The sequence below is a fragment of the Alternaria ventricosa genome (assembly GCF_023758065.1).
Source record: "Alternaria ventricosa strain BMP 2768 chromosome Unknown scaffold_3, whole genome shotgun sequence".
NCBI lineage: Eukaryota > Fungi > Ascomycota > Dothideomycetes > Pleosporales > Pleosporaceae > Alternaria > Alternaria ventricosa.
The window spans coordinates 1,444,014-1,458,811 of NW_026055683.1; the positions used below are offsets into that span (position 1 = coordinate 1,444,014).

General features: G+C 53.5%; 6 protein-coding genes across 6 annotated transcripts; 2 read left to right on the top strand and 4 right to left on the bottom strand.

The window, feature by feature from the left end:
• Positions 1-581: 581 nt before the first annotated feature.
• Positions 582-1,514, bottom strand: J4E93_002417 (uncharacterized protein; the record flags this gene model as incomplete). Its single annotated transcript, XM_049340362.1, has 1 exon — positions 582-1,514. One exon carries the CDS (start codon positions 1,512-1,514, stop codon positions 582-584), a length of 933 nt encoding a protein of 310 aa, XP_049202684.1.
• A 1,089-nt stretch (positions 1,515-2,603) lies between these two features.
• J4E93_002418 (uncharacterized protein) lies at positions 2,604-3,757 on the top strand (the record flags this gene model as incomplete). The annotated part of the gene is made up of 3 exons (XM_049340363.1): positions 2,604-2,705; positions 2,881-3,558; positions 3,608-3,757. 3 exons carry the CDS (start codon positions 2,604-2,606, stop codon positions 3,755-3,757), a joined length of 930 nt encoding a protein of 309 aa, XP_049202685.1.
• Positions 3,758-4,577: 820 nt separating this feature from the next.
• Positions 4,578-6,801, bottom strand: ASN2 (Asparagine synthetase; the record flags this gene model as incomplete). Its single annotated transcript, XM_049340364.1, has 9 exons — positions 4,578-4,620; positions 4,673-6,060; positions 6,110-6,258; positions 6,311-6,346; positions 6,397-6,423; positions 6,482-6,506; positions 6,570-6,590; positions 6,642-6,681; positions 6,776-6,801. The coding sequence occupies 9 exons, from the start codon at positions 6,799-6,801 to the stop codon at positions 4,578-4,580; spliced, it is 1,755 nt and encodes a 584-aa protein (XP_049202686.1).
• A 746-nt stretch (positions 6,802-7,547) lies between these two features.
• Positions 7,548-8,705, bottom strand: J4E93_002420 (uncharacterized protein; the record flags this gene model as incomplete). The annotated part of the gene is made up of 6 exons (XM_049340365.1): positions 7,548-8,114; positions 8,170-8,285; positions 8,347-8,405; positions 8,455-8,477; positions 8,546-8,616; positions 8,666-8,705. 6 exons carry the CDS (start codon positions 8,703-8,705, stop codon positions 7,548-7,550), a joined length of 876 nt encoding a protein of 291 aa, XP_049202687.1.
• Positions 8,706-9,361: 656 nt separating this feature from the next.
• J4E93_002421 (uncharacterized protein) lies at positions 9,362-10,300 on the top strand (the record flags this gene model as incomplete). Its single annotated transcript, XM_049340366.1, has 1 exon — positions 9,362-10,300. The coding sequence occupies one exon, from the start codon at positions 9,362-9,364 to the stop codon at positions 10,298-10,300; it is 939 nt and encodes a 312-aa protein (XP_049202688.1).
• Positions 10,301-13,321: 3,021 nt separating this feature from the next.
• Positions 13,322-14,341, bottom strand: DRE2 (electron carrier; the record flags this gene model as incomplete). The annotated part of the gene is made up of 2 exons (XM_049340367.1): positions 13,322-13,629; positions 13,681-14,341. 2 exons carry the CDS (start codon positions 14,339-14,341, stop codon positions 13,322-13,324), a joined length of 969 nt encoding a protein of 322 aa, XP_049202689.1.
• Positions 14,342-14,798: the final 457 nt, after the last annotated feature.

Sequence of the window (14,798 nt, forward strand, 5' to 3'; positions counted from 1 at the left end):
TAAGAAGGACGAGGCGGGCAGAAGGACGGCCTTGTCTGAGAGTGAGGGGGAAAAGGAGAGCATGATAATGGTGATGTAATAGAAGGAATTGGACAGTAACCACTTTTTGGCTATGTTGATTTCGATATTTCGCGCTATGGATTGGGGTATGACTATGCTAAAACAAACAAGAAAGACAATGACGCTCTATTACAACGGACGTAAAACAAGTGTAACGATGCAAAACGCAACGTACACTGACAGGATGATGATGGGGAGTGAGCGGATGAAAGTGGTTGTTGTGGTGCCTCTTCCGTAACGTGATGGTATACGTCTAGTTCTACATTGTGCGCAGCCCTTGCGGGACTGACTGACCACGATGGTGACGGTATACACGAATCTAACATCGCGGAATCAGCGCCTGGAATGCAAACTCACAGAGACGCCATTCGTGCATTATAGCCGCGATTGCACATATATACATCCTCCGCCGTGCTGTCGTCTCTCAAAATCGCTTCTAGCTCTGACAAATTCCGCAGGTAGTCGTTGGTATCGTAATGGACCCTCATGGGCCTATGTACTTTGGTCGGGCTGCGCTTCGCCTAGAAGTTGGCAGCCGCGTTGGGGCGTCCTCCTGGGTTGTGGTACTGCTCCAGGTTCGACTGGAAGGGCGACGAACCAGTGCCGTTCTGAGGCTTGTCACCGAGGGCTGAGCCAGTGCCGGCCATGAGGTCGTCGTCATCCTCGTGAACACGTGCTTGGCGCTTCTTCATGCGCCAGAAGACGAGGGCGATGCCACCGAGGAGGAGGGCTCCACCCACGCCACCAACAACACCTCCGATAACCTTCTTGTTCGAGTCACTGATGCCACCGCTGTTGTCGCTGTCGCCTGCTTGTGCAGTGGGCGGGTCGGTGATGACGGCTTCACCGGTGGAGGAGACGGAAGTGCTGGTGCCTGTCGAGGTCGCCTTGGTTACTCTGCCATCGCTCAGGGTTGTGTCGACAGTTGTGGTATACTCGAACACCGAGGTGGAGAAGAGGGCGGAAGTCCTAACAATCGGAGTCGTTCGTACGGAAGAGCTGCCATCTTCGGTGGCCGTTGGTGAGTTAGCGGCGCCGCCACCTCCACCAGTGCGACTCGTGCCCGCCGCGGTTGTTGAAGCGTCGTTGTTGTTATTGTTGTTGCCGCCATCGGAAGTGGGTGCGGCAGCGGTAGTCGAAGGTGCGGGAGCGTCGGATGTGGGATCGTTCGACGGCGGTGGGTTGTTGGTAGTTGAGGGTTCTGGCTCGGGGGTCGCGGATGTTGCTGGAGGGGCGGCCGACGACGTGGCAGGTGGTGCGGCGGATGAAGCTGGTGGTGCTGCTGACGATGGCGCGGGCGTGGCGGATGGTGATGAGCCGCCGGTGCCTTCGGCGTCCTGCCTCTTTCCCTGGTGGAGGTACTGGTTGATGCCGTCCATGTGTAGATCCTCGAGGGTGAAGGCCGACGATGCGACGGTCAAGACAAAAACGGAGAGCCAGGCCTTGGGCAACATGGTGGGCGGTTGTTGTTGGTGGTAGCAGGCGGACTGGTAGCGTTTTTACGATGGAGCTGACTGACGCGCGTTTCACGAACAGCCAAAGTTATATTAAGGGCGATACAGGGCGTCGCCTATGAGCTATGTGGATGAATCAAACGAGTGAACGGGTAGAGACAAGAGAAGAGTGTAGCGAATGTTAGCCGGAAGCCAGTGAAGGTGCCGAGTTGATGGACACCTGGGCAGCTGATCACTCTCTTCCACCTGGGCAAGGTTGACGCTTGGTCCCGAGGTCACGTGGACGAAGCTAATTTTACAACCCCGGCGATTAGCCTGCGCCTCGGGGGCTCAAGAACTGGGTTCCAGACTCTTCATAGGGGCAGAATCTCACCAGCACTGGCCACGCAAAACGGTGGTCAGTCACAGTCATTGAGTCAATCTTGCTTCGAAGGTTTTGCATAATAACCATGAGTTGACGTTGCACAGTGAGCATTCGTCCTATGGGATGTAGAACGACTGCACCTAGGTAACGAAGGCTTTTTATCCTCTGTACGTATCTGGCCGTCGTATACTGTACCACAGCACTTGAAAGCGCCCTCAAAGGCACTGCATCAGTTGTCGAAGTACAGACCTCGTTTATAAAAAGCGCCTGGGACCCTCACCACCCTGCATATGCTCCCAGAGTTTTGTCGAACAAAAAAATCTGTCCCTCAACAGAAACACCAGGGAGATTTGCATACAGATGACCCGAGAGACTAGTAGTCTTTTACTAGCCCACCTCTGCTTTTTTAGTCCGACGTCCCGCTGCATTGCTCGACGCGCATCGTGACTTATCAAAGCCTCCCATCCCATTCGTCCAACCCGCCAATCTTTACAACTTTTGCTGCTTCTAAATCCGTTTCTGCAGCGGCCCCATTTCGCGGCTCCCTCGGCTGGACAAGCTAGTTGCGGCATTCTCTCCGTCTTGGACGGTGCGTCATCAAGCCTTGCATGCAGCCCTGCGATTTAACAGAAGCAAGAAATTATTGTTCCCTATAGCCGTACGCACGCGCTGTGTGTGCTGTAACCTTACTCGTCCACCCCCCGTTGTCGTCACGTAACGCAACCATGCTCGCAGCTGTCATGTCGCACAGCGTGTCGCTGACAACTCACGAAGCGCTTTCCGGTGTCTTCGGCTCTATCTCGCTGGCTTCGTGGATCTTTCTATTGGTGAGTAACAACTTGATACGGCGACGTCGTTGTTCTTCATTTCCTATGCTTTCGCGGTATTGCAGGGAGCTTGACACGTATCTCTGATACCGACCTGAGCTATTGATAGAACCGCGACCGGAAGCTGCAGCACGCGACATGATGCATCACCAACTCGTACTCTAACACCACGCAGGTTCCGCAACTAATCGAAAACTACAAATCATCCTCCGCTGATGGCATCTCCCTCGCCTTCCTCGTCGTCTGGTTCGTTGGCGACATAACCAACCTTGCTGGCGCCCTCTGGGCCGGTCTCGTCCCCACCGTCATCGCCCTCGCAATCTACTTCTGCTTCGCCGACCTCGTCCTCATCTCGCAATGCGTATACTACAACATGAAGAACTCGCGCCGCGGCGAGCGCAAAACCTCCGTGCAGTCTACAAACAGCGTTGAGGCGCCCCTGCTGGGCAGACGCGATAGCAGTAATGTCGGCCTACCGGGAAGTCACAGGCGCGATTCGGCGGCTAGTCGCAGGCGGCGCGCGAGCTCCCTGCCTACGATCCCGGATGTGGGCGATGGCGCGAGCGAGTGGGTTAAGAATGCGCTGAGCATCGTGGGCGTCTGCGTTGTTGGTGCCGCGGGCTGGGCTATCGCGTGGAAGACTGGTGTATGGGTTCCGCAGCCTCAGCATAACACGGAGGACACCACGGATAACCCTGTCGGCGCCATGATCTTGGGATACGCAAGCGCGGTGGCTTATCTTGGAGCGCGCATTCCTCAGATCATTAAGAACCAGAGGGAGAAGTCCTGCGAAGGCTTGTCGCTGCTCTTTTTTATGTTGAGTCTTTTGGGCAATGCTACGTATGGCGCGGGGGTAAGTCATCTTCACTTTGCTAGAAGTCACGGCGACTAACATCTGCTAGATCATCTTCCACTCGCAGGAAAAAGAGTACATACTCACCAACCTCCCCTGGCTCATCGGCTCCCTCGGCACCATGGTCGAAGACATAACCATCTTCATCCAATTCCGCGTGTTCGGTAACGGCGAGGCATCTTCTGCTCTCGAAGCATGATGCGCTCAGCTGTGTTTATAAAATCATCTGTCTTGGTTATATCTGGCGTTTTGATATCTACCGCAGAGTGACGGTATGATCTACTCTAAAAGTTTGTGTGTATGTATTTGTATCAGTGGCTACGATACCCAGTCGAAAAAAGATAAACGTATGTTTGGGCGCCGGTGGCGAGGTAATGTTGTATTATGAGACCACTTCATTCAAGAAAAAGGTGAACACCCTAGAGGCTACGTTGACTTTACTATCTATATTGCATGTTTTAGATCAATGTAGGCTGCGGACCAGTTCACTTTTTCTTGTATGAGATGAGACCAGATTTCGTATGTCACCTCACTTCAACCTGCCTTGGTGCGCTTAATGCGCAAGCACTCACCTTCACTTCGTCCGCCTACAATCAGCCTACAACCTTGGAACTCATTCGCGTAAGACGTGATCAAGTACAACCAACAGACACCGTACAAAGACGTCGCATCGACGCGCAATTCGATACGACTCCAAGAATCGCAGAAAGTATCTACACGGCCAAATCGCAAGCGCCATATCCCTATCTGAGCGTCTACCTATCCCACGTCGTGAGACATGGCTACTTCTTCGTAAAGTCAACAAATGCATCGTGCTCTATCACGCATAGTCAAGAGCGTGAATTGATCAACAAGTTTACGCAACATGGTGCATTAGTGTGCTAAAGACCGAACCCTTTGATAGATTTCCCGTGGGGTATATCTCCCCTTAAGCAGTCTATAAGCGCCATAAGAGACCTGAAAATGAGATCCGTAGTTTCTACCATACCAGCCTTGCCTACTCATCCCGAAAGAACAGTCTACTTAGCATGAGCGTACTTCTGCTCGTGAACGCCAATGGCGCTGCATTATATTAGTCTCTTGTCTTGATCGTATCTTGAAAGAGAAGACTTACCGTCCAGAAGGATCTGTCTGGTTGCTCCAAGTAGGCGTCCATCGCATGACGGTGTCGGCGCAGTAGCTGGGGAAGTGCTCGTCGAACATACACCTGTACCAGTACGCCTCCTTGGTATCCGGGATGTCGTTGCCCCACTCTGGCTTCGGGTTCTTCATCATCTCATCGGTAACGTGGAGCTCGGCAGTGTCCTTGAGCGCGTCGATCCATCCGTAGCCTACACCATCAGAGAACTGCTCCTTCTGTCTCCAGAGGATCTTCTCAGGGAGGTAGGGTTGGGTTTCTGGCTCGTCCGTGGTATCGAAAGCCTTGCGCAGAATGTACTTCTCGATGCGTCCAGCTTCCCTGTCAATAAGCTTGTCGGCGGGGTCAATGTTCATAGCTGTGTTGAGGAAGTCCTTGTCCAAGAAAGGCACACGCGCCTCGACACCCCATGCGGATGTTGATTTGTTAGCGCGAAGGCAGTCGGCAAGATGGAGGTTCTTGACGCGGCGAATGCATTCTTGGTGGAAAGCAGCCTTGTCGGGCGCGTTGTGGAAGTAGAGGTATCCACCGAAGATCTCGTCACTTCCTTCTCCTGAGAGCACCATCTTGACTCCCATAGCCTTGATCTTTCTGCTCAGCAAGAACATGGGTGTTGAGGCGCGGATAGTCGTTACGTCAAAGGTCTCGAGGTGGAAGATGACATCTGTGAGTGCGTTGAGGCCGTCTTCGATGGTAAAGGTAAAAGTGTGGTGCTTAGTTCCGAGGAAGTTGGCTACTTCCTGCGCAGCGATGGCATCGGGTGCGTTGGGCAGACCAATTGAGAAAGAGTTGAGCTGTCCAAGGAGGAGATCTGTCTGGAGCTCGTTGGAGTCATCGATACCAACAAGTTGGTTCTGTTGCTCGCTCGTGTTGCCGGTAGACGAGGCAGCCTTCTTCCTAGTGAGCTCGTTCAACCGCAGGGTTTCCCGCTGCGCAATTGAAGCGACCAGACTCGAATCAAGACCACCAGAGAGAAGTACACCAAAGGGAACTTCTGCCATCATGCGTTTCCGCACTGATCGCTCGAATGATGCCCTCAGCTCCTTGTAGTCTACTGGTTTTGTAGGGATGTTCTCAGGCTCGACGAGCCACTTGGGGTCGTAGTAGCGGGTGAGCGAGTCGGTCTTCGAGTCGTATACGTGCCCGGGAGGGAAGGAGATGATGTTGTCGCAGACGGGGTGTAAGCACTTTAGCTCGGAAGCGAAGAAAACCGCGCCTGGTGTTGTGCTCGATCGGCCCATGTAGAAGGTGGTGATACCGATCGGGTCGCGTGCTGCGATGACACGATCTTGCGCCTTGTCGTGAAGGACCCAAGAGAACATGCCGTCGAGTTTCCGGGGAGCATCGATGTCATGTTCGAGATACTGCCATCTGTCAGCCTCCGTCCCTTGTGGAAGGTATGCCCAATCTCACCAGAGGAATGATAACCTCGCAATCCGAGTGTGTCTTGAAGTTGTACGGGTTCTTGAGGGACTTGCGGAGGATTCGGTGGTTGTAGATCTCGCCGTTGACAGCCAGGGAAACGGTTCCCTCATCGTTGACAAGCGGCTGTGCGCCGGAGTCTGACCCACGTTAGCTTCCGCCAAAAGTAATATATGGCTTGTGATCTCTTACCGACGCCGACAATGCTCAAGCGCTCGTGAACCAGGACTGTCTGTCTTTAGTACTGTGTGTGACTCAGTGCTCCAAGAGTGCCTCACTGGTGTTGTTCGCAACATGATTACCAGCTGTAAAGTGTCAGTCATTGCGATTGTTGGCGCATAAAGAGTCACAAAGAATGCTTACACCAATCCGGACCTCGATGGCTTATCTATCAGTCAGCACAGAGGTTCTCGTGATGCAGTCGCTGAATGGAGGGGTTTCGAGGAATCACGCACCGAACGGCCTTTCCCATCTACAATTCGTTAGAATGTGCTCCTATGCAGTCGATACAGTCGGAACTTACCTTCAGGGCCGTAGGTTTGAAGGTCTGCACATCGGGGTGCCTTTTTGGAGGGTCAGTATTTAATCAACATAATCGCAACACGTCTGAACGAGAGCCAATTCGACATTATCGAGCGCGCAAGAGGTGTGACTTACTTATGGCACGCGAATATGCCACACATCTTGTCTGTTGGAGTTGATTTGGGGTGAGATTATAGGGCTTTGTCGGAGTCAAAGAGAAGGCGCGTGTTTTATCTTGTCTTGGCCTTCAAATTTACCAGTCATCACTCGCAGCTATCGCTCGCCCGCGGCGACTTCGGGCATGCTCCGACCCGCTTTTGACTGTGCGTTCTGACCAAGGGATTGGCACTATCTACCGTCTCGAACTGTAGGCATGTGACGTTGCGAACCGTCACTCCACAAGTTTGCTCGCACTTTGTGCTGCTCAAATCCCAACCCCACAACTGCGATGACGGAGATGTCGCATCTTGCTATTGGCTCGTGCGCTTGCGAACATCGCCGCGACTAGACACCTCTCACGCGACACGGTCAAGGCACAAGCTTATACAAGTATACGTAGACATTATTTTTGTTAAACAATTTCGCAACTTTGCAACTCCGAATTATGTAGCTGTTGATACATGGACGCTTCCACACAATCGTGGTCATGCCTCCCTAGCAGCTGCCGCTTCGTATGTGTAACCAACAAGCAGCCCCAGTTCCATACAAGCAAGAGATACCCACATGAAAGAAAAACACAGTTGTCCATCCTGTCGTCCAGCGCCATACCACCACCCTATCTCCTCATCTCCGTGTGTTGAAAGATGCCGCCCAGTATCCCGCCGTCTCCGCACAATGTAGATCCGGGGTCGCTGTGGGCGCACGGTGCTTCACGGGCTGTCCTGGGCCAGGTAGCGTGGAAGGACGCTCAGAAGAGGAAATAAGCAATCAGGAAGCTGATAAGGCAAAGAAGGGCTGTGATCTGGACAGACACGCCACCGGCGGGGACTGGCCGTGTGTCCATGGATGTCGAAACTCCTTGCTTCGAGTCTTGGGCGGATCCTGTCTTTCGCTGGCGAAGACCAGTGGCTTCGCTGACCTGCTGTGTCAATCGCGCGATCTGGGCCTTGGCTTCAGCAAGCTGGGTCTCCACGTCGCTTGAAGATGGCATAGCACTAGCGACAGTTCCAGCAGCAGAGCTGAAGCTCGACTGCATGTTGCCGCTCGATGAGGGGTTGTAGGTCTCGTTCCTGATCTCGCCCAAGTCTTTGCTTCCTGACGGGCGCTCCGAGGGAACGGAGACAGGTCCAGAAGCGTCTGATACGCCGCGCTGAGGAGTCACGGCCTCGGGTGACGGAGAGGAAAGCATCGAATCGCGGCTAACGCCGTTGGTTCTCGCAGGAGTTGCGCTGGAGGCATCGTCGGGTGCGAGGAAGAGGACTCTGATCTTCTTCTCTTGGATAGAAGACTTGGCGGTCTGCTCGATGTGCGACCACTACGAGTAACTATTAGCACGCATATAATCGTATCGCCCTACTACCATGACGTACCAAAGACCCGACGTTGGTGAACTCCTTGTCGGCGGTGACGAGGACAGATTGCACGAGGAACTTGTCGCGGCACTTCGCATCTGGCGGTGGGTCTTCCTTCATGGCTTGGAGGAGAACTGGTCGCATGCGTTAGTTTGCTGCAGACTCATGTGGATGCGCGCATAAGGGTATGCATACTCTGAACTTCGACATCTTTCCCAGGCTCGATGCGTCCGCTGTTCGGCCTCACACAGTATCTAAACCCGTCATCAGTGATTGTGGGGAGAGGTATCGCGGGCGTCGTACTGCTTGGGAGCCGTTGTTTTCACCTTGATTGTGTCAGCTGGATGTCCGAATTCCACATGACTTCCAGAAATCCACAGAGAAGCGTGCTTACCTTGAAAGCAATGGGGTCAGAGTGCGGGTTCTTCAGGCGGAGGGTCTGCGACACCTCGTGCTGGAAGGGTCCTAGCCATCTCAGTATGTTTGTCCGCTCAATGCCATGGACGAAGCTTACGTTTGAAACCAAGCTCTACGGGGTCGAGCTCGACGGACATGGCGGGCGCGTGTGGGTTGCAGGTATTGGGTGGTGGTCGTGTCTTCCAGGGTTGGTAATCGGATCCGCGGTTACGGGGTACCTAGGCAGGGTCGCGACGAACCTCGGGAACCAGGGGAAGGGAGACGGGCGCGTATAATGTATTGAGAAGCTGAGTAATCTGGAGATGGGGCGCGCAAACGGCGTGGGTATCGCAGCGGGTGTGGATTGGGGTGGGTGCGGATAGTAGGGAGAGGAAGGCGGATGGTAAGGACAAGTTGCTATGACGTGCAGCGACGCCTCTTGATTCTCGATCGCGAGCTGCCTCTAGTGCCCACCCACGTAGATACTCCCAAGGCGACGACAACCATCACTCCTCCTACCGAAATAGGCTGCAGTGACAGAAGTAGCCAACAAACATATTCATAGTGAAGATCACTGTACCAAGACAACCATCCGAGGATCTCACGCGCCTCATCCACGGTCCACCTTCTCTGTGGTTCCACCGCTACCGCCTTACACCCACATCCCACGTATAAAGCTAGTCTCCTCCACTACACTCACTTCTCACTTTGATTCGCTACTAAACTACAACCTGCGCGATCCAAACGACCAGATCCATCACCAAATAACCCACAACTTCCCACATACACGATCGTCACCATCGCCACATTCACCATGGCCGGAGATCTAGATACCCTCATCGACATGGGTTTCCCCCGCGAACGCGCTGAGCTCGCCGTCAAAGCCACCGGCGGTCTCCAGTCTGCCATCGATTGGCTCGAGACCAACCAGGACAAGTCCGTCGACGAGATCAAGCAAGAGCAAGCCACTGCCGCCGCCAACGCCTCAGACGAGCCACCTGCCCTCCAGCCCGGCGAAGAAGCCAAGTCGCTCGTCTGCGATGAGTGCGGCAAGAGGTTCCGCTCCGTCAACCAAGCCCAGTTCCACGGCGAGAAGACTGGCCACGAACAGTTCTCAGAGTCCACTGAGGAGATCGCGCCCCTCACAGAAGAACAAAAGGCACAGCGCCTCCAAGAATTACGCGAGAAGCTCGCCGCCAAGCGCGCGATGCAGTCAGAGCAAGACAAAGAAGACCACAAGAAGAACGAGCAGATCCGCATGAAGGCCACAAAGGAGTCGCAAGATCTCCGCGAAGAGCTACAAAAGAAGGAGCGCTTAAAGGAAGCCGCCGCCAAGCGCGCAGAGAAGAAGGCAGACGAAGACGCAAGGAAACGCGTCCTAGCCAAGCTCGAAGCCGACAAGCAGGAGCGCAAGCGCAAAGCTGAGATCGAGAAGGCGAAGCGCGCTGGTCAGGCTCCTCCACCCGCCCCTGTACAGGCGCCCCTAGCTACGTCCTCCGGCCCTACTACCAGCAAGCCTGCGAGCGCATACACTGAGGCGCGTCTGGCGCTGCAGACACCCAGTGGAAGGGTCATGAAGAACTTCCCGGTTGAGACTACGCTGTTCGAGGTTGCGCATGCGCTGGAGCAGGACGGCATGACCGTTTCGACTTTCACAACCAACTTCCCCAAGAAGATATACGATCGGAGTGACTTTGGCATGACGCTCAAGGAGGCGGGTATGGTGCCCAGCGCGGCTTTGATTGTCGGATAGAAGCCGGACCCTTTCGAGGGCATACGGTGTAGATGTTTGTGAACATGTATGGGGCGGCGTTGAGGTGGTGCAGGTGGTAGATACCCACAAAGGGATGTTTATGGTAGCGTGGATGCATGTGTCGGCAGCAGTAAGCCAGACCGTAGATGAAGTCACAATGAATGACCCATGATATACATGAAGTACAGATGCAAATATGTTGGTATGTGCTAACGCCTCTTGACGCCTACTAACGCTCGTCCGAACCTCAGTCATATTCATCAATATCATACCTCCCCGCCTCCCTCTGTGTACTGCACCACTCCTCACTCGCCAACCCACCCTCCTTCCTCCTCACCAACGCCTCCGCATCCTTACACCAATCACACGCAAAGTCACACTCCGGCGTCTCCTCATCCGCAAAGTACTTAGCAATGAGCTTATGCCGACACTTACTCGTAGTCTCACAGTAACCCACTAGTGCCTCTAGACTCTTCGCTCGATGCGTCATCTGCTGCTGCTGAGCCTGTAATCCTGCTCCTGCTTTGGGCTGACGAGCAATATCCCTCGACAGTGAATGAGCAGCGCGATCACGATCTTCGCGGCCGTAGTATAAGATGCAAATTGATGCTTTGCCGTCTCGGCCTGCGCGACCGGCTTCTTGGTAGAAACCCTCGAAGGATTTAGGGATTTGCCAGTGCACCACGAAACGTACGTTTTCTTTGTCGATGCCCATGCCGAAGGCTGTCGTTGCGACAACGACGTCGTACCCGGCTTTATTGGCTACCCAGCCTGATAGCGCGTCTGCGCGGTCGGAAACAGAGAGGCCGGCGTGATAGGGTTTTGCACCTATGCCGTCTGAGCGGAGGCGTGCGGCCAGGGACTCGCAGTCCTTGCGGAACAGCGTGTAGATGATACCCGGGACGTTGTCTGAGCGCTGGTTCTGGGATGCCAGTTGCGAGGCGCGCTCAGGATTTGCGGCACGGCGGGCGTGAATGGATTTGAGAAACTTGATGAAGTCGTCGTAGTGGTCCTCTGCATCGGATTTAAAACGGACTTCGTAGTGGAGGTTTGGTCTGCTGGTGCTCATGCGGAACATTTTCAGCTTCTTCGGGTCCAAGGCGAGCGTAGTGATGATGTCGTCTCTTACACGCGCTGTTGCAGTGGCTGTCAGACATATGACTGGTACGTCCGGGAACTCTTTCTTGAAGAATGACAATTGCTGGAATGAAGGGCGGAAGTCGTGTCCCCATTCGCTGACACAATGGGCTTCATCGACAGCGATGCGAGCCAATTCTCCTTGAGAGTGGATGACTCGAAGGATCTTGCGGAAGTTGTCGCCCTGGCAGAACTCTGGTGTTACGTAGAGAAGACGAGTCAAGGGATGACCGCATTGGAGATCAGCTATGATCCTCTTTTTGTCTACCTGTGGTGTGGTGCTGTTGATCGTCTCGACTCTGATGTTGGCATTGCGCAGAGAGGCAACTTGGTTGTTCTGATGACAGGTAAGCTTTTGTTCTGTAGATGAGGTAGTGCGGAACGTACCATCAGTGCCAGCAATGGAGATATCACAATAGTGACTAGCAAGATTAGCGACTATGGTGGTTGTCCGTCAGTTTGAACCTACTGCCAAAGTCGACCACTGCAGGCAGCTGATAGCACAAACTCTTTCCAAATGAGGTCGCTGCCTGTAGGAAGACATCTTCACCCTCCAAGGTAGCTGTTACGACTTCACGTTGTAGTGGGCTGTGAAGGACATCAGTGAATGCAAAGAATAATGAGCAGAATGGCATACCGAAAGCTTGCTTTCTTGAATACCTTCCTCAGCGTAAAATCGAGATTCGAGTACGGTCTTTTCCTTTTGGCAGGCATGACTCGTGAAGAACGGGGAAACGAACGGATGGGAGGGTCGAAGAATTAGATTCAAACTTTTCACCGCCCGTGTGGTTGTAGCAGTGGCTTTACTGATAGGCGAAGGCCCATGTTGGTCCTGCCAACTGAGAGTGATAGTACAAGAGTTTCGGGAAGTTGCGTGTTAGCTGCAAGCAAGAACGGGACGCGTCGCGCACGTGGAGGTCAACCGCGCTAGCACGTGAGGCCCCACAGAAATATCCAATTGACTCCAGCGACTGCCTTCTCCATCATTTGTCAACTAGAGCCTACTTCTGCGCATGTCAAGGTAGCCGGTTCGCAAAATGGCTAAGATGCCTGCATAACCCGCCCACCACTGACGCGCCGCAAACACCCGTCTTCACGTCTAGATGCTCTCACCAGCAGCATCATGTCTGCTCCAAACTCTCCAGCGCAAACCCCACCTGGCTTCGTAATCAAAGACTTCTCTACCTTCCCACCAAAGACCCGCCTCTCCATCGCCGACAAAGTAGCAAAACTTGAGAGAAAAGTTTTCCCAGCAATCGAGCATTTCAACTACGACGTAGAACTCAAGAAAAAGAACACGGGGCTCCTCTTGATCTTCAAAGAAGAAGACGCCGACAAGCTGATCGGGTATCTTGTCTACCAACGGATGAAGAGATTGGCTTGGCTACATAAACTCTGTGTCATCGAGCAAGAAAGAGGGAGAGGGCTTGGTAGAGCTCTGATACACTGCTTCCGCCATCAGATGGAGAAGGGGGGCTGTAGTACAGTCTTTCTATGGGTAGACGAGAGTCGTGCTCCGGCTAGAGCACTGTATGCATCGTGTGGATTTCAGCAGGCGGAATGCCGGCCTGATTACTATGGGCCGGGACGAACGGCCTTAAAACTTGAGCTGCCACTCGACGACTGAATATGACGTTGAAACCGGTATGTGGAGTATAAGAGGTTGTCTCTAGTTCAGTTGCAGCGAAGGTAGACACTGTCAACGAGATGGAATGGGCAATTGAGTGTTTATTCAAGAACAGGACATCAATGTCCTTTCATTCATTTCGTCATTTTGCCATCTAAAACCCCAAAAAAAGCTATGTAGCAACGTTATCTATCCCAGACTGTCGAAGCCCCTACTCCATACGCCATACCATGCAATACTCGTTCTGTCGCCGGCTCCTACAACTGAATGTCGTTGTTCAGCAGCCGTACTTCCTCACCCGGCTTGAACGCCGGCAGACCAATGTACGGACATCCGTCACACCTGAACGCATCGCCCAGTGCACAGTTTCCACAGCTGCCAACCTTTCCTTGTACTGTGAAGTCTACCTCGTCGAGGTCGTCGGCATCCAGCTTGAGCGAGTTCAATGCTTTATCGGCGGAGGTACGTTTGGCGACGTCTTCGGCTTCGAGTTTCTCCTTCATGCCGCAGGTGCAGTCTTTGCACGCGCGTCGTCGCTTGCCGGGCTTGGGTTGACATTCGAGTGCTGAAATTATGTTAGTGGAGTCATATATGGCAGTAAAAAGGATTGACATACGTTGAAGGACTGGACGAGCCATATCTGCCTCTGTAATGAGGTCGTCTTCATCAATGAGGTCGTCATCCTCGCCTGTGATGATTGGATCGTCGAGATCATCACTGAAATCGACGAAGCCCACGCCTGCTGCTGGCTTGACGGGCTCAGGCTGGTTGCGCTTGCGATTAAGGTTGAGTGGGACTGAACCATCCGGGTTGACTGTGCCATTTGCACCATTTGCGCCGTTTGTTCCGTTTGTTCCATTCGCGCCATTTGCCTTCTTGCCGAACTTCAGCGGTATCGACACAGGCTCCTCCTGTTCGTGCTTGGTCATGCCGTCGGCCGTCTCCGTGAGTCCTGCCAGGATAGCCTCTGTCCTCTCTGCGCCCTGGAAGGGGCCTGCCTGGCTCTTTAGAACACCTCCCACATTCAATGCGCTGACAACTTTGTTCATGACATCCCGTGCCAGCAATTTGTGACTTTCGCGCGTGGTACCGTCGGCGTCGGCGAGGAGGAGAACAACATCGTATGTAGACGCGGGGAGGTTGACCAGACCAGCGGCGATACGGTCAAGCATCTGCAGGTCGGTCGAGTTGCGATCGTGGATCTCGTAAACTTGGTCAAGTCGCTCTGGGTGCGCCGCAATCGACGGCGTGCCGATTAAAAGACATCGCGGGGCCATGGTGGGGTATCGTGGCGTTGTGTGTCGATGGAGGGGTAGATGAGTGTTGCAAAACTAAAGTGTATCGAGATATGAACTCTGCGAACAGGTAGTAAATACGTGAGTGAAGAAATGAGTGTTTTAACGAAAGGCGCGTTCTCAAAATAATCTGCGGCCTCGGAGGCGGAGAAAGCGCTGCTGATGCAATCACTGAGAAATCCGCGGCGATTGGTCATACCACCCTGGGCTGATTGGGAGCTGACCGGAACACGTGATTCCGGATCAAGTGGGATGGCGGCATATGTGCGAGTGGATCCAGGGCGCATTAGCGTACGAGGAACAAACATCTAGAATCTGGGGTAATCACCGTTGCGCTGAAGCCATGGCACGCAGGAGGCTATTGCAAACGCATTTTTGAATTTATGTCTTCTTGATAGCATCGTTGATCTGCAATTGACTCATAGACTAAGTGTGTGCA